Source organism: Sapajus apella, unplaced genomic scaffold, assembly GCF_009761245.1.
Source record: "Sapajus apella isolate SASKATOON/1434 unplaced genomic scaffold, GSC_monkey_1.0 scaffold3, whole genome shotgun sequence".
Classification (NCBI taxonomy): Eukaryota; Metazoa; Chordata; class Mammalia; order Primates; family Cebidae; genus Sapajus; species Sapajus apella.
This window is the reverse complement of record NW_022436943.1, coordinates 12,304,821-12,328,895: the sequence shown is the minus strand read 5'-3', so window position 1 is coordinate 12,328,895 and position 24,075 is coordinate 12,304,821. Positions and strand designations below refer to the sequence as shown.

At 34.0% G+C, this 24,075-nt stretch overlaps 1 protein-coding gene across 1 annotated transcript in view; it reads right to left on the bottom strand.

Moving 5' to 3' along the window:
* Nucleotides 1-24,075, bottom strand: part of MMP16 (matrix metallopeptidase 16) — a 278,171-nt gene that overhangs the window by 54,897 nt on the left and 199,199 nt on the right. The window contains exons 5-6 of the mRNA XM_032249823.1: nucleotides 16,444-16,605; nucleotides 14,265-14,476 (exon numbers count right to left, since the gene is read on the bottom strand). Coding sequence (XP_032105714.1) covers nucleotides 14,265-14,476; nucleotides 16,444-16,605 — 374 coding nt within the window. The remainder of the gene's footprint in view (nucleotides 1-14,264; nucleotides 14,477-16,443; nucleotides 16,606-24,075) is intronic.

Genomic DNA, 24,075 nt, shown 5'->3' with positions numbered 1-24,075 from the left:
AACACTGTTAGCTCCTTGTACTACAGTTAATAGGTTTTACTCTGTGTGTTATGCAAAGCCTCTCTACGTGCCAACATGAAAAAGGCCTTTAAAGGGACGTCAGAGCTTCAGAAACTGCTTGTCAAAAGGATTTCAGTTTTCTTTCTTTGGCCTTCCTAACCACTTTCAAAGGCTTATTTCATTCACAGTAGTTTCCATGTTATTAATGCATATAGCTTGCAACTGTAATTCAGGGTGGGCCACATGGTTACAAAATTATAGATAGAGTCGATTAGGTATAAAAATACAAGGCACAGCTCTGCAGATTTTACAGTACATTAATATTTTACTACTGGCAATGCTTAGTGACATGCAGGAAAAGAAGGCAATAGTTTGCTAAAAGACATTAAAAAAAACCTTTATTAATTTTGCCTTGAAATTTGACTTAAATTTTTGCAAGCTTATTATAACTACAGATAGACTGAAATGTGTGTGGTTTTGTTGTTGTTTGTTTACATTTCTTTTTTCTACTAGCAACCTAAATCAAAATGGTATGGTAGACAGTACTAAGGGTTCTGGATTCTGCTTTGACTCCGACCTCTGGCATTGGTCTTCTACACATTAGGGCAAGATGAACAACTCTCATGTCTTACTTCCTCAACCGTACCATGGGGAAACGATATCTGAATGCCTTTTTCAGTGTAGGCACAAAGCTGTGGTAAAAATGGGAGAATTGACAAGTTTCCAACTCTGCTGATATCTATTAGAAAATTCATAAGGAGCACCTATTTTATTTATAGATATTTGAAAGATGAACAATACCACTTGATTCATTAGTGAATATTGTTTTGTAAAGTGATTCTCTGCTCTCATAAATAATATACTTCAAAACCAAGTACAGCTCTTCAATCTGAATCTATGGCTGATTGTCTAATGAGGTTTTGACAATGTAAGAATGTCCCTGACAGTACCTTCCTGAATAACCTCATCAAGTTATTAGCTGAGCATTCAAAAGGCTTAAATCACCGATTACCTAGAATGCATTCATTTAATAAATAACTACCTTCCTTCTCCAAAAGCTAGGTGCTATGCTAGGCATTGGAAATGGAGAAGTGAATAAGACAGTGGTATAAGAAAGCCAACTGTAACTTGTTCAAACTTTAAGTTCAAAACTATATTTTACTATTTATACCTCACAAGATTTCTGAAAAATCGGTAAAGAAAAAAAGTAGTGACAATGTTGTCTGTTTACATTGTTGTGCAATATTCATTAAACAGATCTACAATTTTTAATCCACTGTTCTAAAACACAGAGAGCTTGAAAAAAGAAAGTTATTTATTGACTTTGGTACAAACTTATTTGTAGACAATATTTTAGAGACTACTTATACCAGTTATTGGTAATATTTGTAAGTTTCATTGAAAAAATATTAATGGGTTTGATTATGAGTTACCGCCCTAGATCCTATGAGAGGATTATGGAAGAGAGAAATCTCTTCAGAGTTTTAGGTAATAGGTCTGCAGACCTGTGATTATATTTTAATAACTAATTTTTTAAAACTTAATAAAAAGTCTTACTCAGCTATATTGCCTAATCATGACTTCAGTGTCCCTATTTCAAGCTTTGAATGCTGATGGCAGTGGCATTATTTTGAACAAAGTTGAGGATTTTATTTCCTGCTCCTTTGATTCTTCAAAGAATCACTGACTTTTTTTTTTTTTTTTTTGTCTTTGGTGTTTTAAAAATAAACATGATAAATATAACTACTCCAGAAACAAGAAATTTAAGTTCCTAGTCTTTCATCTGAGGCCTTAGGTATATAATTTACTGTTGGACTGAGTTTTATGTCTAGAGACAGCCCTGTCAGGAAGATTGATTAGAGGCCTTCCCAACAGGCAATGTGGGGACTGATGGAATTTGTTAAGTATGCAACCCTCATGGGAAAGTCACACCCTCTTCTGGCAAATATTGTCTAAATACATAGCCGTAGGAGGGTGTATTTTAAATTTTTTTAAGGTCCCAGACAGACTCCTCCATGATTGGAAACATGAGAAAACACTCTAACATTATACATTCTAGCATTTAAAACACTGTAAGTGATCATATTTATTATATCCTGTAGAGAGATTTCCTTCAATCTCTAACATTCAAGGATATGGCCTCTGTAGTGACAATTTCTTTCTTCTTCTTTTTGTTTTTTGAGACAGAATTTTCCTCTTGTTGCCCAGGCTGGAGTGCAATGGCACAATCTTGGATCACTGAAAACTTCGCCTCCCAGGTTCAAGGGATTCTCCTGCCTCAGCCTCCTGAGTAGCTGAAATTACAGGCATGCGGCACCACGCCCAGCTAATTTTTGTATTTTTAGTACAGATGGGGTTTTTCCATGTTGGTCAGGCTTGTCTTGGACTCGCGACCTCCAGGCGATCTGCCCACCTTGGTCTCCCAAAGTGCTGGGATTATAGGCATGAGCCACCATGCCTGGCCTGTAGTAACAATTATTGAGAGAAAAAACATTCCTAGGGCAAAATCTGCTTTTCCACTGTAGGTTTTAGTCCTGCCTCTGTACATGCACCGAATGGGTTCCTTCACATAGTAGATTTTAAAACAGTCAATGTCACATGTAATAGCCCTTTGGTTGATCTCTATTGGAAAGTCAGTCCTTATAACTGATAAGAGTTTTCACATACTCAATTAGGGAAAATGTTTATGATTTCAGTTTAAATTTATTTGTAAGAAAAAATAATTTTTTAACTTGAATCAGGATATAAACTATATTGATACTAAGTACATAATTTGCTGAGGATCTTTTCTTTGTACAGATTCATTCTGCTCAAATATTCTATTAAGAATAGAGGCTAGGTACAGTGTCTCATGCCTCTAATCACAAAGCACTAACTTTGGGATGCTGGGGTGTGCAGATGGCTTGTGCCCAGGAGTTTGAGATTAGCTTAGACAACATGGTAAGACCCTGTCTCTACAAAAAATACAAAAATTAGCTGAGTGTCATGGTGTATACCTGTAGTCCTGGCTACTTGGGAGGCTCAGGTGGGAGGATCACTTGAGCCTGGCAGGCGGAGGTTGCAGTAAGACATGATCACACCACTGCACTCCAACCTGAGAGCCAGAGCAAAATGCCTGTCTCAAACAAACAAACAAAAAGAAAGGAAACATCAAAAGACTGGGACTTGGGACATAGTCCAAGTCCGCAACCCAGCCTTCCAGCCTGCAAGTGAAAATCAATTATGACAAAGGCCATAATTCAGTTTCTTAAATAATTATAAAATAATTAAGATTCAAGGAGGCCTTAAAAGTTATATTTAATTTTTCAAAGAATAAATTTTTAACTAAAGAATGTGTAATTGTCAATGAGTTGAAGAAATTTTAGAAATTTGGATAATGGAATTACCTAGAGTTAGCTAAACTAGAACTTAATGGCACACTCCTCCAGAGTGCCAAGTCCGGCCCAAGACTTTTGACACCAATGGTGAGGAGTTAGAGTCCAACTACAGTGTCATAGGGAAGAGTCCACACAAGGACACCCTCAGTCGGATACCAACTGCAAGTTTGAGAGATTCCCGAAATTCAGACTTGATAATTCCTGGAATGACTCAAAGAACACAATGAAAACCATTATACTCATGAATATGTTTTATTACAGGGAAAGGGTACAGATAAAATATCAGCAAAAAGAAGAGACACATTGGACCAAGTCTGAGAAGCTTCCATTTTCCTCAGGATGCATTACTATTCTAGTATCAGTGTTCGAGGACATCCATGGGTTAGTGTCAACCATGGGTGCTTACCTGAGTTTCAGTGTCCAGAGTTTTTATTGGGTATTCATTATGTAGGCAAGGTTGACTAACTGGTTGACCACATGGTGGACTCAGTGTCTAGGTCTACTTATACCATGTGAATCACTTTAAATCACATGGTTGGTATTTCTGGTGTGGCCAGTGCCTAGCCTATGATCTAGTGTCACCAGCCCCTGCCCCAAACAATGAGATTGTATGAAGTATGACACAGGTTAACTCCATATATCTGAGGGCCAAAGCTTGGCTTCCTTTAGGGCAAGACCAATTATTTATAACATAGCAAATATTTATTTCAAGAGTAAATATTGTGAGTATAGATTAAAAGAATAAATGAAACCAAATACTCAGTTGGAAATGCATAACATTCATTGACTTTTAAGAAGAGAAAAGCAAAGTAGAAAGCAACTTCATTGTTTATTATCAATGCCCAGCTCTAACCTGACACCTGTCAAAGAAAATCCAAGTGTAATATTATAAAAATTAATTTTATAAGTATATAAAGTCAAAAGAAGTATAAAAGTCTATATGTAAACAAAATTACAGCTAAACTTGGCAAAAATTTTTATATGATGATCATTATTTTGTTCCCATTTTATGAATGATGTATATGTAGACTCTTTATAATAAGTTATTTACCTAAAATGCCATAATTATAGCAAAATAAATTTTCCTATATTATAATAAAACCATTTTTTCCTTAGAAATAAGTGATAAATTGAAATGTGATCTACATATAAGGAATTGTTTTTAGAAAACTGAATGTGTAGATTCAAATTTTATGTACATGTTCTAAAAGAATATAAGAAACATTTTTATATTATGAAAAACAGAATTATTTGAATAAAAGCCAAAGAGATTGAGGAAAATGGGAAATATTTTAAAATTTTTACTCAAATATTATTTCTCAGCCTTGTTTAAAATTTGTCTTATTTTTCAGGTTTCATATAACTTCTGATAATTATTTTTCAACTTTACAGTGTAGAACCTTTTTGTTTTTAAGATAGCTGAAGTCTCCAACATAGCATTTTTTGACTTAATATAATTTAAAACCATAAAAGTGACATAAAAGCATCATACATTGCAAAAAATTCATCCTAAAATGTGTACCAGTGATGAAAATGCCTAACATCAGTTGAGCTATTTGGAAACATTCAAAATGCTTTCAATATCTTGCCTCATTGTGAGATGGGTAGCATAACTGTTATTATTTGCCTTACTTGATAAGCAATTTATAGTCCAATAACTGAAATTCTTATCTAGATAAAAATAGTCTGGCACTAAAAGAAGACATGTATACTGATTTTTAGTCCAGATTTTTTCCCCTGTAATATGTTCTCTTATGAAAAAACAAACAAAAAACAAAACAAAACAACAACAACAAAAAAAACCCAGGACAGCTCATTGTTAGTTCAAGTATCTCTTTCTCAGGAAAGCGTCTCCCAATATTAATGACCATGTTTTACAAATGAAAATGAAACTATATGCTCTTGTTGCAACTCCTGCCTTCTTTACTTTGCATTTAATATAGGTAGAATTTTACTTGTCTTCTTCTGATTAGTTGATGAATGTCTATTTGCCACACTGGACTGTAAGCGCTTTAGGGCAGTGGTACTGAGACAGCTACAAAGATTCTCATCAAGAATAGAATACATCTTTCCATTTATTGAAATTGTATTTTGGTGCTACAATAAATTTTAACTTTTACGCATGGAAGTTCTGCACATTTCTTTATAAGTGTAACCCTAGATGTTTTATTTTTTTGTTGCTATTGTGTTGAGATTGTTTCTTTTTCTATATTTTGGTATTAATTAGGATTGAATTCATCTGCATTTAACAAAAAGTATAACTGAACTTATTGAGTAAAATGAAAAACTATTAAGAATAAAATCAAGAAATTCAGAGGTAAGCTGTCCCAAGCTTGGTATACGGAAACCAATTAACTTTTATGTCTCTCTTTCCCATATGATGTCATATATAAACATGATAATCCATTCAAAACATGTGGAAAAATAATCTTAAGTGCTTAATAGGTGTTGTCTATATTATTATTCTAATATATATGAAATATGAAACTTTTATCAATAATAAAAATAGGATAAAGCTAGGTTAATAATTTGGACAAAAATTAAAATCCTCGTTTACACCTTATACCAAAGCAAATTCTAGATGAAGTATACTGCTTTAATCTAAAAACCATTCCTGAATGCCAGGTGAAAAAAATATTAAAAGTAACAAGGAATTCTATAAGTTGACTGGTTACACAATTAACACATAAAAGCAACTCTCTTTATAAAGAAATAAGCTTTAGAAAGTGTTGGAGAAATGGCTGTCTAACCAATATCCACTCCTTTTTTTTTCTGCTAATACATTCTTGATGTTGAACAACAATTAATATAATTTCAGAAAACATTTATGCATGATTATAGAGAATTGTCTTGCCTATATTCTAAATTTATACCAAAATAAAATATACATAATAAAATATATTCTAAATTCCAAAATATGTACCATAAAGCATATATTAAACGCTCTGCTTTATACTATTAAAAAGTAATTTTACTGAGTCCAAAACATATGCTCAAAATATTTAAACTCACCCAAAAACAAAGTGACTGAGAGGGAATTTGGAAACTCAGGTGACTGAGTCCATTCCTACTGACTAATACTTGCCCTAATAGCTAAGAAGCCAGGAAATGTCAATTAAAACATTTAATGGTTTCAAGGAGAAATTTTAAAGTATAATTATAAATATGAGTGTTTTGAAAATCAATTAATATTGACATTAAAATCCAGCCTTACATATAATTCCAGTTGCTCCCTAAAATATGTACTAAAATATTTAAAACACTATGATTTTGTACTACAGGAAAACTGCATTTAATTCTCTGCTTACAATGTCTTGGTGATTGCTCCCTTTGGTGTTATGTGAATCTAGACCCAATTACAACATGCTATTAATATTATCAGGACACTTCCTGGCAGTATGGAATTAAGCTGTGACTCAATGTAATTTTTGATTACTCTGGGCTGTGTGATTTCTGTGAGTATTGTTTTGTTTGTAAAACACTTTTCAGACTCTCTGCCAACAAAATAGTTTTTAATCATTTCACTGAGTAAAGTGACATGATATGAATAATAAACTGTTTCATTCATCTCTTTCATATCATGAGAATTATGGACATATACTGTAATTTTTATTCAGCTAAATGTTATTTAAAAAATAATTTGAAATAGTATCAGAATTTGAATCAATTAATATGATAAATAGTTAAAAATGCTGAGCCTGCTTTGCTATATAAAAGCTACCATTTCCTGAGCTTACAAAACATCTGTGATGGAATTTATTAGCCATTATACAAATGAGGAAAGTAAGATCAGATGTACTTAGCAAATATTTGTCTACTATGTTCAGGACCACTGCAATTTAGCATTAAATAAGAAGTTACAGTCTTTGTGTGGAACACAGAGCAAAAGGGATCTGACTTGAAGTCTATCTTTAATGTCAAAGAGTTTAAGGATGATCTTATCCAAATGTAGAGAAAGACATACAACTATGCAACAGGAATAAATTGTGCCACTTAATTGAGAGTTGGGAGAGAATTTTTCTAAGGGTAGGAGAAAAATCCATCCCACAATATGGGGTTACATAATGCCAAAATATATATAATCCATAGTTAACTTTTTCAAAATTCTACACATATTGCTGTTCCTTTTCATATATCTAGCCCAATGAATACCTGTGAAGCAACAGTCTGGAAGGAAATAGAGATTGATGACAGCCTTCTGCTGCTCTACATACTTCAGTAGAAATCTGGAAAATAAGTGAATATTTGGTACTAACAGAGAAAGGCCTTTAGAGCCACGAGTGTTTGAAATGTTCCAGAAACAACTGGGAAGGGAAGTGTGGCTGGAGTTGAGTGAGTAAAAATGAGCAAAATAAGATAAAGGAGGTAAGATCAGAGAGGTAGGGGAAATGGGCTGATGATCATGCAGCCCCATGAGCAACCGAAATAACTTTGGCTTTTGTTCAAGTCAGGTATTGAAGCACTTTTAGCAATGCAGTGGTATGATGTGATGGATTGTTTTACAGTGTCATTCAGTACGCAGTATTGACAATAGACTGAAAGGCGGTGGCAAGGAAGAAAGCAGAAAAACCAATTCGGAGGCTATGACAATAATTAAGACGTTATGTGATGGTAACTTGGACTGGGATGGTAGTGGCAGACAGGAAGAAAAGTGGCCCGCTTCCTGAAGTGTTTGGAGATGGAGTCAACAGGATTTGCTGATGAGTTGCATTGGGAGATGAGAGAAAGAGCAGTCAAGAATGATATCAAGATTTTTTACTAAATAAATGGAAAAATGAAGCCCTCATTATTTCGAACAGGGAATACAAAAGCAGAAGGTTTGTGAAGGAGGGTCAGTAACTTAGTTAAATATGTTGAATTTGGCCTTTGAGAGGAAAGGTCAAGTATAAAGTTGAACAGGCAACACTCAAGTGCTCCCTATAGCATTTCTCTAGGCTCATAGGTCTGTATGCTGGACTTTTCAAAGTTGACCAAATACAATCACCCTGGTGATTTTCACATGTTGGGGTTTCTCCTTACCACTAATCACACTGCTAACGTTTTCTCCTTGCTACTTATCACACTAGGAAGTTGCTGCATGGACCCTGTGGTTGTTTCTGCTGCTCTCTACTAAGTAAACATAACGCCATGCTCAACTCAGCCTTCTCTCATGTGTAAAAAGGCCTTTACTCTTTCTGTGTTGTAGGTTTCAGCTTAAAGAAATAATTTCTGGCTGATAATTACATAGTGCCCACTCACTAATAGGATGTAAACGTTTTAAGGGAAAAACATATTTTCAACTTCTTTTAATTCCACAAATTTCATGTCATGCATATTTGAATATTATGTGTGAGCATGATGTGATGCACTAATACAAGTGATGTGAGAAAGACAGAGTTCCAGATTTCAAGAATGCTAGAATTTAATCAGAGAAATATACAACAAAGAAAGAAAACAATAACAAACAAAAAATCAATGAAAAGAGTAACTCTTGGTCCATGGGTAGACATTTAGCAAAGAATAAAAAGTTTAAATTGATATTAAATACCAAGAGATACTCTATTGAACAGAAGAGTCAAGGGGTTCAATGTTGACTAATTGTGAAGGGTTTAGTCACCAATGAATATTATGGAAATATAATTCAGGGCAAAATTGTATACCTCTAAACTATTTCTTTCACTAAGTAACTCTATTCTCTCTCGCTTTCTCACTGTGTGTGGGTGTGCCTTTCTCTCCTCTTTTTTATAGCACATCTTTTTTATGAAACAAAACCACCTTGGCAAATGAAATTGAGCCATACCCTGTACTTACTTGACTATGACTCTTCAGTAGAATAAAGAAGGTGGTCATAAATGAGGATGGTCATATCTAAGAATAAACAGTGTGTGATAAATGAACAAACACAAGAATTAGACAAATTTAAAAAAAAGCAAATGAAATCTGCTTTGGGTTGACATTTTTTTGGTAAGTGATGAAATCCTTTCTTACTCAGAGCCATGAAACTTGCTCTTCTAGATTAACTGGAAAGACATTCACTATACTTTTTTGAACACTGTTCCACGATAGCTTTGTCTCTTCAAATTAATCTTTCTAGTGCTAATGTAAAGCATTCGTCTTTGCTTATTCCTCCTAAAGAACTAGTCAGTAACCAAAGATAACTATCCTTTTCTTTTATTTATTTATTTTTTTGACACTAAAGGAGCTTCTGGTGCTGGATACAATTTTTCTTATTATCAGCTTCAAAAGAATACAGTTACCACTATATGCATTCATTCATACATAGTGAAATACTGTGTACTGAAATATGTTCTGTACATCTTTGGCTAATTCTTGCCTTCTGTTTTTTTTTTTTCACACCACAAAATAACTAAAATATTCAATGTTCTTATATTGTAGTCCAAAGGTGCTTTGAGAGTATTCATTTGAACAATCAGATTGCTGTTGTCAGTTTAGTTACAACGGCTTACACTCTTTAAGGAGTAGTCTTAAAACTATCTTTTTTAGGGTACGGACAAAGCTTCTTTTGTTACTACGATTTTGTTTCTCTTTTCCTTCTTCTTTTTTTTTTTTTTTTTTTAGATGGAGTCTAGCTCTGTTGCCCAGGCTGGAGTGCAGTGCTGCGATCTCAGCTCACCACAACCTCCACCTCCCAGATCCCAGTTCAAGCAATTCTCCTGCCTCAGTCTTCCGAGTAGCTGGGATCACAGGCATATGTCACCATGCCTAGCTAATTTTTGTATTTTTAGTAGAGACTGGGTTTCACCATGTTGGCTAGGCTGGTGTTGAACTCCTGGCCTCATGATCCGCCTGCCTTGGCCTCCCAAAGTGCTAGGATTACAGGCATGCGACACCATACCCAGCCTTTGTTTTCTCTTCTTTGGCATTTTGTTTTGATTCCCATTTCCTTTGATTAGGTGGTTTACATTCCCTAAAGATTATAAAGCTGCATGGCTTAAAATTTTCATGCATAAGGAAAGAAGGGTGTGTGTTGTATGTGTCTGTGTGTGTGTGTGTGTGTGTGTGTGTGTGTGCCTGTATGTATGTATAGACATATCCCATCTCCTACAGAAACTCATATCTAAGTGAACTCATTTTAAATAAATGGATACCTGGAAAGTGTAATGTAAATCAAATCCTCTGAGAAGATGCTCATTACCAAAAAGCATTTTTGCTTTTATTATGCTGAAAGTGCTATTATAAAGAAAGGCTTCTTTCTTACAAGAAAACAAAATTATCTGATGATATTACCTTTTACTTATATCTAGATTTTCTTATTTTTGACTTAAAAATCATGCATATAAAATTTACATAAATAATACTCATTGAAATCTTTGGGCAAGGAATAACAACTTACCAAAATAAAATGCTTCAGGGATTTTATTTAGGCTGATTATCAACATATAAAAATAATATTGGTCATAGTTTGATTATGCAATTCTTATACTGACATCCCTATTCATTAGCACTCAACACTATGAAGGTCACATGAACCAATCTCTGCTCTGGGGAAGTAAAAATCTTGTTGAGGAATGCATTTCAATAAGAAATAATTCTAGAAGACAGAAATTAATAATATGCTAATTGAATATGGAGAATAAATACAAAAATCACTAGAGAGAATCAGTCAGAGAAGATGGGATGTTGAGAACATGCTGTAGAGGAAACATTTGGATGAGCAGAGGCTTGAGAAGCTATTCCCAGACATTAAAATTTAGGGGAAAATAAGTGTTGATGGGTAAGGGTTGAGGAGATTAAGATGCTTCTAAATTGTGTAGAGTCTGTAATAAACAAAAGTAGATAATGAAGTAATATTAGTAAGAGTGAGATCAAGCAATAAGCAATACTAAAAATATTTGAAGAGACAGTCAATAAGGAGCAAAATATGAAAAAGAATGATGTGCATATTGAAGAAATATTGAAATGGCAGAAAGATCAGATATGGGGCAATGGCATTAATTTAGAAGTAAAGGCAGTCTAGACTATGTAAGCATAGAGGAGAAATTAGACCAGTCAGTAGTCATTAACACTGAAAAACAGAATTCCAGGCTCTGTCATATGCAAGGGTTCTCACATCCTTCCATGACACTCACAAGTGGAACATCCATGTGAAGCCTTTCATCCACATGTCTACCTTGAAGAATAGAATGTAATTTGCAAGAAACCCAAGTGTGGCCTGTTTTGTTCACTGCTACATATCCAGTGCCTAAAATAATATCTAGCATAATGTATGAGTGCAATAAATATTTCTTGAATACTTATCACTTCAAAATATAGTTGAAAGTCTACTTTTCTTTTGAAACTTTTCTCAATTATTTCAGGTGACAAAGCACAAAGCCTAGTGGGGAAAACATGGATTTTGGAATCAAGCAGACATGTGTTCAGCTACTGACTACTTCTTAGAAGTGTTTCAACAAAACTTTTCTGATTTTCAGTTTTTTAAATTTGCAAAAGACAATGCTATCCATCTTTCAGTGTTTTTATAAGGTCAGAGATACATGATGGGTACCCAATCTATGGCAACTATTAACTAAGAGCAAGGTATATCACTCAATCATATTGTCTTTATATCTATGCAATGCTGTATATGTCTGAATTATAACATTTATCACTTTATGCAAGAGAGGAACATGTCTGTCTTTTCTCCCTCCATACGTAAACTTATTGCTATTCTACTCACTTCTTTAATGTGCCGAGAAAATTTGTCTCAAAATTCATTACAACTACAATCTCAGTAAAATTTCTTGTTTGATTAGACTTCAGTGCTTTCACTTTGTTTCAGTGTCATGACTTTTACTCTTGTGTATTAAAAGTATTAATGTTCAAGTTTGTCTTCATTCCTGAAATATGAGCTCTGCAAAGGCAGGAATGCTAGTTTCTATTCACACATTCTTCATGCATAGGAAAGTATGCTGGGCACACAGACATATTCTATCAAAGATGAGATAAAAAAATAAAAATTACGAAATTTTGTGACAAAATGTTCATTAGGGAAATGGATATTATGAAGAACAAAATGCATATTAGAACATGTTATCTCCCAGAGAAATTATTCTTAGAAATAAGGCAATAATTCTTAGAATTACTGAAAAAATTAAATTCAGACAAATTTTAGAAACTCTGTCCTGTCAGGAATTTTGCTAAAGAAACCCAAGATAATCTCAGAGTTTAGGGATTACTCATATTTTTTGCATACCTGTTTTGCAGGCCTTATATTTTTTGCATACCTGTTTTGATATTGAAAATAGTAGCTATTGCATTCTACTTGAGAGTCTCATCCATGTACTTTTTATCGGTTCCTGATTTCAGGAACCAGTATTCACAGGACCATCTTTTGTTTGTCAACAGCACTTACTAAACTTCTACAATGTGCAGAGCAAAGAGGCTGGTGAAAGCAATCACTAGACACGAAGACACTAGTCTCCTCTGAAATCAGCAACCTATTTAGATACACAGGAATCATAAAAAAATAATGCACTAAGAGTCAATTTCACATCATATTCTTAAAGAAGGCTGATGCTTTGGTATTATTATTATGATATCAAGGTATAAAGCCTGCAATGTTTAAATCCTGCCAATATAATAAAAACAAAACCCGTCAGCTTTCATCTAGTGTCTTGCAGAATAAACAAAAGATTGCACTGTGTTCATTCCAACTAGTTCCTGTGGGCTTAGCTACAATGAGTAACAATATGAGTAACATAGAGTAACACAATGAATAAAAAAAGTAAGCTTTTTCTTTACTTGTTGAATCTAAATTTATTAAACTACTTGAAATTGAATGGTGATATCTAATTAAGTATTACAGGGCATTTATAGAACTGAAAAATCTATTCATGTGCTTTAAGAACATATTGATTTTTTTCCTGGAAAGCATGATGCTTTTATGCATGTTGTATCAAATCCAGATCTTATTTTCCAATAAAGAAAATAGAGTATTTTATCTAGTAAAAATTATATGAAATCTATATTTTTAAACGATAGCTTCTGCTAGACAGGAAATTCTATGTAAGTAGAACAGCATTTGATTATTTTTGTTTATTTATGTCCACCAAAAATGAGAGCAAATTATTTTATTTTTAAATAAATAATATTGACAAAATGTGGCTCTTTTAATACTCTAATGCCAACATCCAAACTTATTTTCTTCATTAATCTTTAAGACCAGTTTACAAATACTAGGGGAGAAAATTATTTTTTAGCATTATATTATATTCACCTTCCAATATTACATAATTTACTTTTGATATACTATTTATTAGTGTTATTTTCTAAGAACCTGACATTAAAAGCCTTTTTGCAAATGTAAAATTAGTTTCAGCTTGTATGTTTTAAAAAAAATAATATGTTAGACATAACTGCCTAAAACATGAAAACAATAACATGTATATGTAAAGTTAAAATGATAGTCTCATAGAAGAGACTTAACTCAAAAGGCTACCAGTGGACCCCCAAACCAAATGATCAATGCTCCTCCTGTAAAACAATGCTTTAATGATCAAATGAAATGACAGGGATCTCATAAAGATATGTAAACCACAGATACAATAGCTGCGGTATGCCTGCAAGTGGCTAAGCTCCCAAGCAAATCATCCCTATTAGTTCCTATTCATGATTCAAATTATGCTATTTTATCTCTTCATAACATGCTGCAATTTTTTTTTACCCTCACATTTTAGGCATTTTAGCTTCTGCTGACATAAATGCATTCCCAAAATAGAATGTTACAGCAATCTTCTGCTAGACATTTAAGCCCATTTGTGCATTTATTTTTTAAAATGCTTTTTTTGAACTTTCTAACTGTGAGAGGGCTGGGAAGGTAGTGTTAGAATGAATGAGAACTTGTTTTCTAAAGCAACACTAAACACTTGCTCTACTGTTAAAAAAAAAAAAAAAAAATCAGTCTCCTACCTTGAACACAAACATCTCACGGCGAAGAATAGCTAGAGTGTTAAAGTTCCCATCACAGATGTTGGGTTTGGCTCCAGGATAGGAGGGTCTGCCAGTGGGAGGCCGAGGAGGTTTTGGCCTGTCATTTTTCCTTGGGTCAGCCGGAGGAATAGAGCGGTGTGGGGGCACTGTCGGTAGAGGTCTTGTAGGTGGAGGAATCTTGTCAGGTGGACCTTTTGAAAATATGAGGACAGTGCTTGGCTCACTTAAAACTGGAATAGAGCTGGAAAATATGCTACAGAGAACAATCACTTATCAGCAGAGGGCACAGACTAAGCGAACTAAGAGGTCTTTAAGATAGTATATTTTCTGAAAAAACAAAATATCTTACCCAAAAAAGCATTGCTAAGTCTATCTGAAACAGTCCTTATCATGCTAGATTCTGGATCCTGGTAGCTAGGTTTTCTTTGTTAATTTTTACTAATATTTTTTATAGCTTCACCACAGTCATTTTTGGAAAAGCTGCCTTCAGATCTTTTTCGGAAGTAGGTGGTGTATAAATAACAAATAAATGGAAAGGAATACTGGAGCCATGTATGTAAGCTCCAACAAAGTTAATTCTATATTTCTCTAGATAATGATTCTCTGCAAATATTTCCAAAAGAGAAATGTTAACGAAGCAAAGTTTATTCTATCCTATGTGTCAAAATTGTTTGATACACTTTTATTGATTTTCACCGTTTTCTTCAAATGAAATGTTTTGATAAATTGCTGGAAGAGTGTTTCATTTAAGAAGTGAATCTAAAATACCTATTGATTAAAATACCACCAGTAAAATATTAATGTGAAGAAGTATTTCTCAAAAGAGGCTTCTAAATCAAGCCAAAGTTTACATATGTAATTTGGTACAGATGTTAAGCAGCATTCTCAAGAGATTCATGTTTTTAAAAAGAAATATAAAGCTGTTTGCATTTAATATTTAGGTATGGGAAGAATATTCTTTTGCAGACCTTCAGTCTAGACTGCTACTTCATGAGGTCGTGAGAAAGAGACTTCTTTCAGTGAAGCACTTAAGAAGAATTTCTGATGATACACACTTAGACATAGGATAGTTCAATTCAACATAAGAGATATTTAGCACTGAGTCAGACATTTCTCTCTTCTTGGTATCCCAGCAAACTAAAGAACAGCACAATAACTGACCTTTTTTAACAAATCGATTTTAACCCTGAGAGAATATTTACCACTGAGTTATTAAAATTGAAAAAACTAATGAATGTAAAACAAATTAGTGAACTTAAACTATGCTGCTTAAAAATGCAAAAGACATCTTCTGGATATTGGATATTAACATACAGATGGCACACATTTGTCTTTGTATTGTAAAAATAAAAGCTTCACTTCATTAATTTAGTAAAGCGTATTTGCTATATGTAAATTATAAATGTCAAGTTATTAGCAACTATGTGTGAAATAAATGCCTTTATAAAGGTCAATGGTTGTATAAGGAAGTTAGGATTGTAGTGAATATGCATAATAGTCTTTCCCTTTTTCTCTTAATTTGCATTCATTGACTGAAATAAATAAAAATGACATTATTATACTAGAAATTTGTTTTGCACTCTGTATTAATAAACTATCACTTGTTAATTTCACTCCCTTGTTTGTTAACTCTTACTCTAGGTCAAAAATCATTACATGACTTTGGGACCAATTTCTTGTACCATCACATAAAGGTATTTTGTGGACCTTCAAAAGTACTTGGTCTAGGAAATACCTAACATCATACCCCTCAAACTATGAGTCAATCTGTCAGTTTGTAGAAAAGTCTCAGAATTTTATATATGAAAGTCTTATATTTTTTCCTGTTTTCATTGGTTACGTTCATTTATTATATATTTTTACCTGAATTTTAAAAACTAAAGTTTATTAGAACTTTGCAGTAACTGTAGGTTTCAACCAAGCTCAGTAAGAAAATTTCATCAGTGCTTAATATTGTTCCCATAATCTATATATTAACATACCTGGGACCTTTGCCAATGAAATTCAATTGATAGAATAATTTTGCCAGTAGGCCAGCTATATACTTTTTATTTAGTTATCTATCTTATTCTTAGAGCATCTATCTCAAAGAAGAAAACACAGCAGAAATTCTGGACTTCACTACAGGATTAAGCAAATGGAAACAGTAGTAACCTACCATATATCTTCTGGATGCCCTGCAAATCATCATTAGGTAGTTTGAAGTTGTCCGTTTCCATGTACTGGTAAAATGGAGCCATGATGGCAGTGGGATCATTCGAATGCTCCAAACCCAGAGCATGTCCCAGTTCATGAACTGCTACAAGAAATAAGTCATTTCCTGTGTGAACAAGAAGAAAATAAGTTATTGTAACTAATATGCAAGTACAGAATTGAAAAGGACAATTTGGTGTTATCAACATTTCACCCAAGAAAAATAGGAGGAACTCTTTCCTTCAACTATTAGTATGGTTTCATCATTGGCTTTCCTACTGGCAAAAATACAATATCCTTCTCTCAAAAAGGGGTCAGTGAGGAGGTGATGATGAGGAAGTCACAGATATTTAGAATCCAAAAGGGAAGAACAAATAATAAAAGTTGAAGAGCAGCAGTATCAGAAACTGATTCTACTGCTGTCAAAATACTGTGCTAATTATGAAACACATAATGTAAAATATCTTAGTTTTATGCCTCACATTTAATATAATTCTAACAACTTAGTAAAAAATATAGGGCAGATACCCTCCTTACTTTTATACAGATGAGTAAAGTAAGACACGAAGATGACAAGTCTTGTCAGGAACAGCAAAGAGCTGAGAATGTGACTCAAAATATTCTTACTACTAGACTAAAGCTTTAATTTCTTGCTAGCCTAGAATATAGGAATACAATATTGTAAAACAAAATCTATAGGGTATCAGTCATACTAACTAGAATTCTAGTACTAGCTTTATAAATACCAATTCTTATCTTTTCATACGTAATCTGAACAAAATATATTTATCTTAGAGCTGTTGTTCATCACTGAAAATTTCTACCTGTGGTAAACTTGCAAAGTGAAATCTACTAGGTAAAAAACTCTGCAGAGATATTTGATGTGATTTTATGCAATCAACCCCCTGCTGATGAATTCTACATTTTGTTCAATCCTGGATCATCACAACATACTCATTATGAGAAACTGAGGTGGTCCTACATCTATATTTTTTAATGCTAAAAATTTAGTTGGACAATGTTATGTATCAATTAGTTGGGACTGTTACGTTTCTAAGGGTTATGTTTCTAAGTGAAAAGTTTAATGTGATTGAACATGAAGGGTAATATTTCACATGAATACCTGCCAGAAATGCAAATATTTAATAATTTCAACAAGAATTCTTTCTATGAAAACTCCTTTCCAACCACTTTTTTAAGGTACTGTGATAATTGCCTTCAGAAGACTATTTTTTTGAACCCAAAGCCAGGTGAATAACCAACGTAGTCTGTCACAGAGGAATAGATGAAATCATGAGGCTGACTCTTCATATGATATTAGCATGCCAAAAATGAGTCACTGAAACAATACTTCCAGGGGTCTACCTGAATAAAATTACGAATAGGGCATGGTTATTGAGGGTTGTTTAAAGAACATCATAGTCATAGGAGGAAGAAAAAAAAAAAAACAGAAGGAAGGAGGAAGTTATTCATGAAGAGTTGCATAACTATGTCAATATTTGCAAGTATGTAATTTAGGGAGAAGACTACTAAGGATTGTGTCTTGGGGCACTCACAGGTGAGAAGATGATTGGAAAGAAAAGAAGCTGTAGTCATTTTTAGTTATGAAACAACCCCAATACAATATGAACACCTTAGTTAAGATACCAATCTCATAACCACGAGGCTTATTGCTACCCTAAATAACACGTTAAGTAGAAGAAGGATAGCTTTGGAGCATGCCCATACCCAGAAAACATGGGTCAACTTTGGCTGGAGCATGGTATCATTGGGCTAAGCGAAAGGACATTTTCACCAACAGCAGACCAAATGGCAAAACAAAGATCTACCAAGCAGACAAAGGAGCAAAAGAAGCTCAGGCAGTCGAACGAAGAGTAGAAAACTCAGGAATTGGCACTGAAGTTAACCATGAACAGCTAGTCACACCTGAACTCAAGTCAGAAGACAGTGCTCACTAAGAAAATAGCTTCAGACACTCCTGGCCTTCTTTTAGCAAAACTGATGCAACTTCTTGATCAGAAAGTCCCAATGTGGACTTACAAGGATTATATCTGATTTTAATCTTCAAAAGGAAAAAAAATTCCAACTTTCATTCCCTCCTGCTTGCATATCACCTTCACTAGAATAAACACATTCTGCTCTGTTCCTAGACACACAGGAAGTCAGTCTTACTCTGATGCAGATAAATATTGCTTTCAGTCAAAACTAAAATTTTGGCTAGAAGCCCTGCTGAATTATAAAGACACTTCAAACCTCTCACAAGAAAATAGTCTCTTGGTCTCAGATATATTTTTTTCCTTTTTTGGCTAGAAAGAGGAATACAAAAAGACAAAAACAACACAGACCTAATGGCAAACAGGTCATAACAGTCAAAGCCATTCTGTTTCATGTATCTGTTCTCTTCAGATCATTCATATTTTTCCTAAGCATCATTTTGAAGGGCGGAGTTATTCCTTGTCTAAGGAATAAAGTAAGGCTTTAAAAGAAAATTAATAGGACCAGGACATGAACTTATGACCTGTTGAGTACTCTACAGCATTTTAAATCAGAAACATTGGCCAAGGGCGCCAAGTAATTACCATTCTTCAGATGATTGGCAATAATGTAATTAAATCTTACTTGCAGCTTCACAATAGTTTAAAAGGGTAAGTTGTTCAATAAAGTACTGCCCTGTGATTTGAATTCCACTAGGAACAAAAGTTGTTGGCACACGATGAGCTTCAGACAATTAAAATGCACTGGACCTCTTTCCTAATGATGAAAAAGTGACTGCTGCTCTAACTTATCATTAATTCACATTATTCAAAATCCTTAATTATTATATGCCTTGATTTTATCACCAAGCAGGCAACAAAGGATAAATCAGCCTCTTGGTTCTTAATACAGAAATAGCACTTGCTTCTTTTGCAAGATTTTGAGTTTTGAGTTTGTTGCTTTCAATTGTATCTCTAATCTCCTTTCCTTTGTATATTCCAATACAATATTAGAATACTAAACTGTATATTATGAAGGATAATGCATTATTTGTCATGTCTGTCATAATTATGTCTATATTTTATTCCAAGTTCCTTCATCCCTCCATGCATTTTCACATACTGTTCTTTCTGCTGACATATCCTGAATGTTAAAAAAATGATTGTGTAATATTTTATACATACAAATTGTTCTGAATAATTCTAACATTTATAATCCTACTAAAATTTTTGGATATCACCAACATCGTTGGATCTCTCTCTGATGTTTCTGTGTTCCCATAACTTTGGTTCCTCCATTCCTTCCAGAGGTCATCACTACCCGGAGTTCTGACTTTCTCATTGCACTGCTTACATTTTTGTTAAATGTATTTTTGTATATTTTGCCTTGCTTATATTTTTATCAACTATGTATGTTTCAATGAATTATAGTTTCTCCTAGTGTTGGAGATTTGCAAAGTTTATCTTTACATGCTGTCTTATAAAACTTGTTGAAACTCAACATTTTTTCCTAATATATGTCCTCTAGCTTGCCTTTGTCAATTGTGCAAATCTTGTTAATATTTTAAAACAAAATTCAAAGTCATCTCCTCTGAGAAGCCTTCTCCAAATTCCCAGGTTAGTTCAGTCCCTCTACCTCTGTGTATAATTGGCCTTTCTTATAAAACTTGATTGTAACACAGACCATAATTGCCTTGAAAACTTCTGATGCTCTTAATATTTACTTGTAGTTTAAGAGACTGACAGTGAATTTGAACAGATTTCTGATTTTAAACATATAAATATTTAAAATATTACAGTCCATATCCAGAAATAAAAATCAGAAATCATCATCAAACCTGTGATTTGTAGAGATTTCTCCAGTGCTTAGTGGATGAATAAGATGGAATGAGTCTTCTCAACCTGCAGCTCTATCAGACCATGAGTACAGTTGGTTTCTCTAGTTGAGAAGCTAAAGAGATATATTGGAGCCAGCCTCAGAGATGACAACAGTGATCCTCTCCTCCTGATCTCATACTCACATTGTATGAGGGTTTTATCAGTTTGCTACAGCAAAATATGACAGAAGTGATGGTAATTGACTTCTAAAGTGAGGTCATACGATATATCCATAACTTCCATCTTATCTCTCTCTGTTTCTCTTTCCCCCACCTTTCCCCACACCTGCCCCCTCTACAGCCATGTGAGTTAGCTTGGAAGTGAACTTTCCAACCCCTTCATATGAGTGCAGCCCCAGCCAACGTGGGTATCCCTGAAATAACCCTCCTAGCCAGAACCACTTGGCTAAGCCGCTTCTCGATTTCTAACCTTCAGAGCTAGAAACTTCAGAACCATGTGAGATAATAAATTGTGGCTTTAAGTTGCTGCATTTTGGGGTAGTTTTTTAATGCAGCAATACATAAGTGCTATGGGGTATTTTAGCAATCTAACTCCTCTCCATTTGGTTAGGATTAAGAGATGATTCTGAGAAAAACTGAAAAATACAGAAGAAAGGAAGCTACTTTGAAACATGTGAGTGTTTGTATAGCACTTCTGAAATAAACAAGGAATGAAAATATTGTCCATTCCAACCCCCTCTACAATAGCCAAAAGGCTTGGCATAACTTTTAGTCTGAAGGAATGTCTGAGTTTGAAAAGTTCCAGAGGTAGAAATATCATCTGTTTTCTTGTCTCCTATGTTTTTTCAAATCTGAAAAACCTGATACATTGTTGTACCTATGCTATTCCTCTTTGCACTTCACCAAAAAGAGGCCACTCTCTTGGTGATCAGAAAAGCATGGTTCCTGCCAGAGAGCCAGAGAAGTCTGAGAGACGGATCTGAAAACATAAAGGAAATACTATTTATTGAGCATCTATTATAAACTATAAATGTCACTGAACTTCTTATTGAAACATCATGACCTAAACTTTATTACTCCTGCTTTACTAGCAAAGCTCTCAGAGGCTATGGAACTTACTCAGTCAGGCAGCCCTTAAAAGGCAGAGTTGGTATTTACATCCTGAAGGCACGGGTCACCTAAAAGGACTTAGATCACAGCTTTGCAATACAGAAGCTGAGAGAAGCTGTTCTTGGGTGAATTATCACACATCTCTTTCTGACACTATTGCTCTTCCATGAAGCCTCCAGTCTTTCAAGTTACTATCTCTTGCCTTCTCCCTGCCCACCATCCTTGCCCTCAATATTTCACCTAGGCTGGGCTGCTGCCCTAATGCCTCAAACTCTAGAAGCATCCCTCTGTCCTTTCTCTAAATTCTTTCCCCCAATTGAATCAAACACAGCTTGACTGTGAAAATGTTTATTATTGCAATCATTTATTAATTACTCACCATTGATGAGTAAATTTCTTGCAATGCACCTACAATTATGAGTAGCATTTACATGTGTGTCAGATAAATCTTATTGAGCTTTATTTGATGGCAAACCTAACTTATTTTTATATATGCTCAGAATTTTGGATTTTTTTGTTTTACACAGGACTATTATTATACCCCAACACTTGAAGAATTAAAGGAAAAAATAGTTTTTATAATATGTTATGCAAGTGACAGGATGAGGATGAAATATCAATTAATTAGTCATATGTGCTAAGTAGACTCCTAGGTACTTAACGTGTTTATCTACTCCCTGCCATATTAGTTAGGTTTTTTTTAATTATTATTACCATTCTACAGGCTGAGAAACTATGACTTTCATTGACAATGGGACTTGACCAAAGTTATACAGTAAGTGACAGAAACTTACATAAGCCCCCTAACACTCCAGATCCACAATCAAGAGCTTAGTTTGCTAAGACGACACACTTCTCCACTTTTTTCTTAGCCTTAAACATCTTTTCAAGGCTCTACAGAGCATCACAGGAGAGTAGAGCCACCCTGTCAAGCCCCCTTCAAAGAACACAGCTGCTGCACAGGAGCTCTTTGTAGGCATCTGTAATAATAGTATTTCTTTTTTTCCACTGAACTAATAATAAACTTAATATTTTACAACTTAGTAAATGTTTTAGTCTGCCCTGGCTGCCATAACATAATACCACATACTGCGTGTCTTAACCAACAGAAATTTACTTTCTCATAGTTCTGGAGGCCAGAAATCTGAGCTCAGGGCTCCAGCACAGTCAGGTTCTGGTGAGGGCATTTTTTCCTGACTTCTTCAATGCCCAGCTTCTCTGTGCATACTCACTTGGTAAACAGAGAGAAAAAGGAAGCTCGCTTGTGTTTCTTCTTATAAGTAAACTAATCCCATTAACTGGACCTTATTCTCATGACCTCATCCAATCCTAATTATCTCTTAAAGGCCTGATCTCCAAATACTATCAGATTGAAAGGTTAAAGCTTCAACATATGAATTTTGTGGCTCTAAACACAAAATTTTTATGAACACAATTCAGTCCATAAAAATTCCTCAGTCCAATTTAGCTGCTCAAAGAGCTTTTATCATTTTCATTGCTTCTTACTTTTAATTAAATTTGAAATCCTGGAGACTTTTTTTTTTTTACAATTTTTTTTTTTAAACAGTATTGCTACAATTAGAAGAAATAGGTATAGTACATGGAATTTCATTTTTTAAATTATATTTCAAAATATTTCTTCAGCAATTCAAGAGGTTTTTTGGGAATGTTAGAACTGTCTGTATGGATGTGGTTTGAAGCATGCCTAATAAGTCACAGTTAAACGCTGGGCACTTAAAATATGAGGAAAACAAATTGCCATTTAACAGATCTTCCAAAATCAGAAAAAGTACTTTCAGAAACATATAAGTGTCGAACATTTATAGTTTTTAATTAAGTAAATATTTAGATTAAATCACTATAATTAAAACCACTTAGGTATATATCGCTCAGATAAAGTAGAAAACCTAAGAAAATATCTGAATAATCAAGGCCAAACTATGTATTTTATTCCTCTGTGCTGGAGTTTGAATATAAAGTTTGAATTTAATGAATTAGACATGTCTTTACTTAATTCATAAAAGCCTTGCTGAAGAAAAGCAAGATTGGATATAGTTAATTGCACCATGCTAAAAGCAAAGCCCTTTTTGTTTCCTGTTGAGCTCAGTTAAGATTCTAAGAACATTCTCAGTTCTGTTTCATGTTATTTTTGTGTGTGTGGTTTATCTGTGCAACATTTTTTTTCCCTGGGTAGCTCAGTTTGATTGGTCAGGATGATTCTGGAGGCCTACTTGCCTCTCTCTGCAGCTAGTGCAACAGAGATCAACTTTACTGGCTCCTTTTAAAAAAAAGTAATCACATAATAAACTGCAAAGCCACTTTTCAGGAACTTATCTGAATTAACTGCCATATTATTACTACTATTTGCATAATACAAATTATTATTTGTATTCCAATCCAGGTAATATGTGCAACAGTTTCCAGACCAGCAACAATTATATAACACAAATTCTTTAAAAAATTTCCAGTTATCTACTATGTGCAAGGAAATATATGCAGAATTATTGAACTAATGATAAACAATTTATCATAGTGTGTAATTGACTTTTCTACTTGGGCCAGAAAATATGAGTGCCTGGAACTCTAAAGATCAGTCACCCAACGCTTTTGTTCTTCATTTAGGAACTGAGAGTAGTTCAGTAACTAGGAACTCTTTTGAACTCATAATACTCTCAA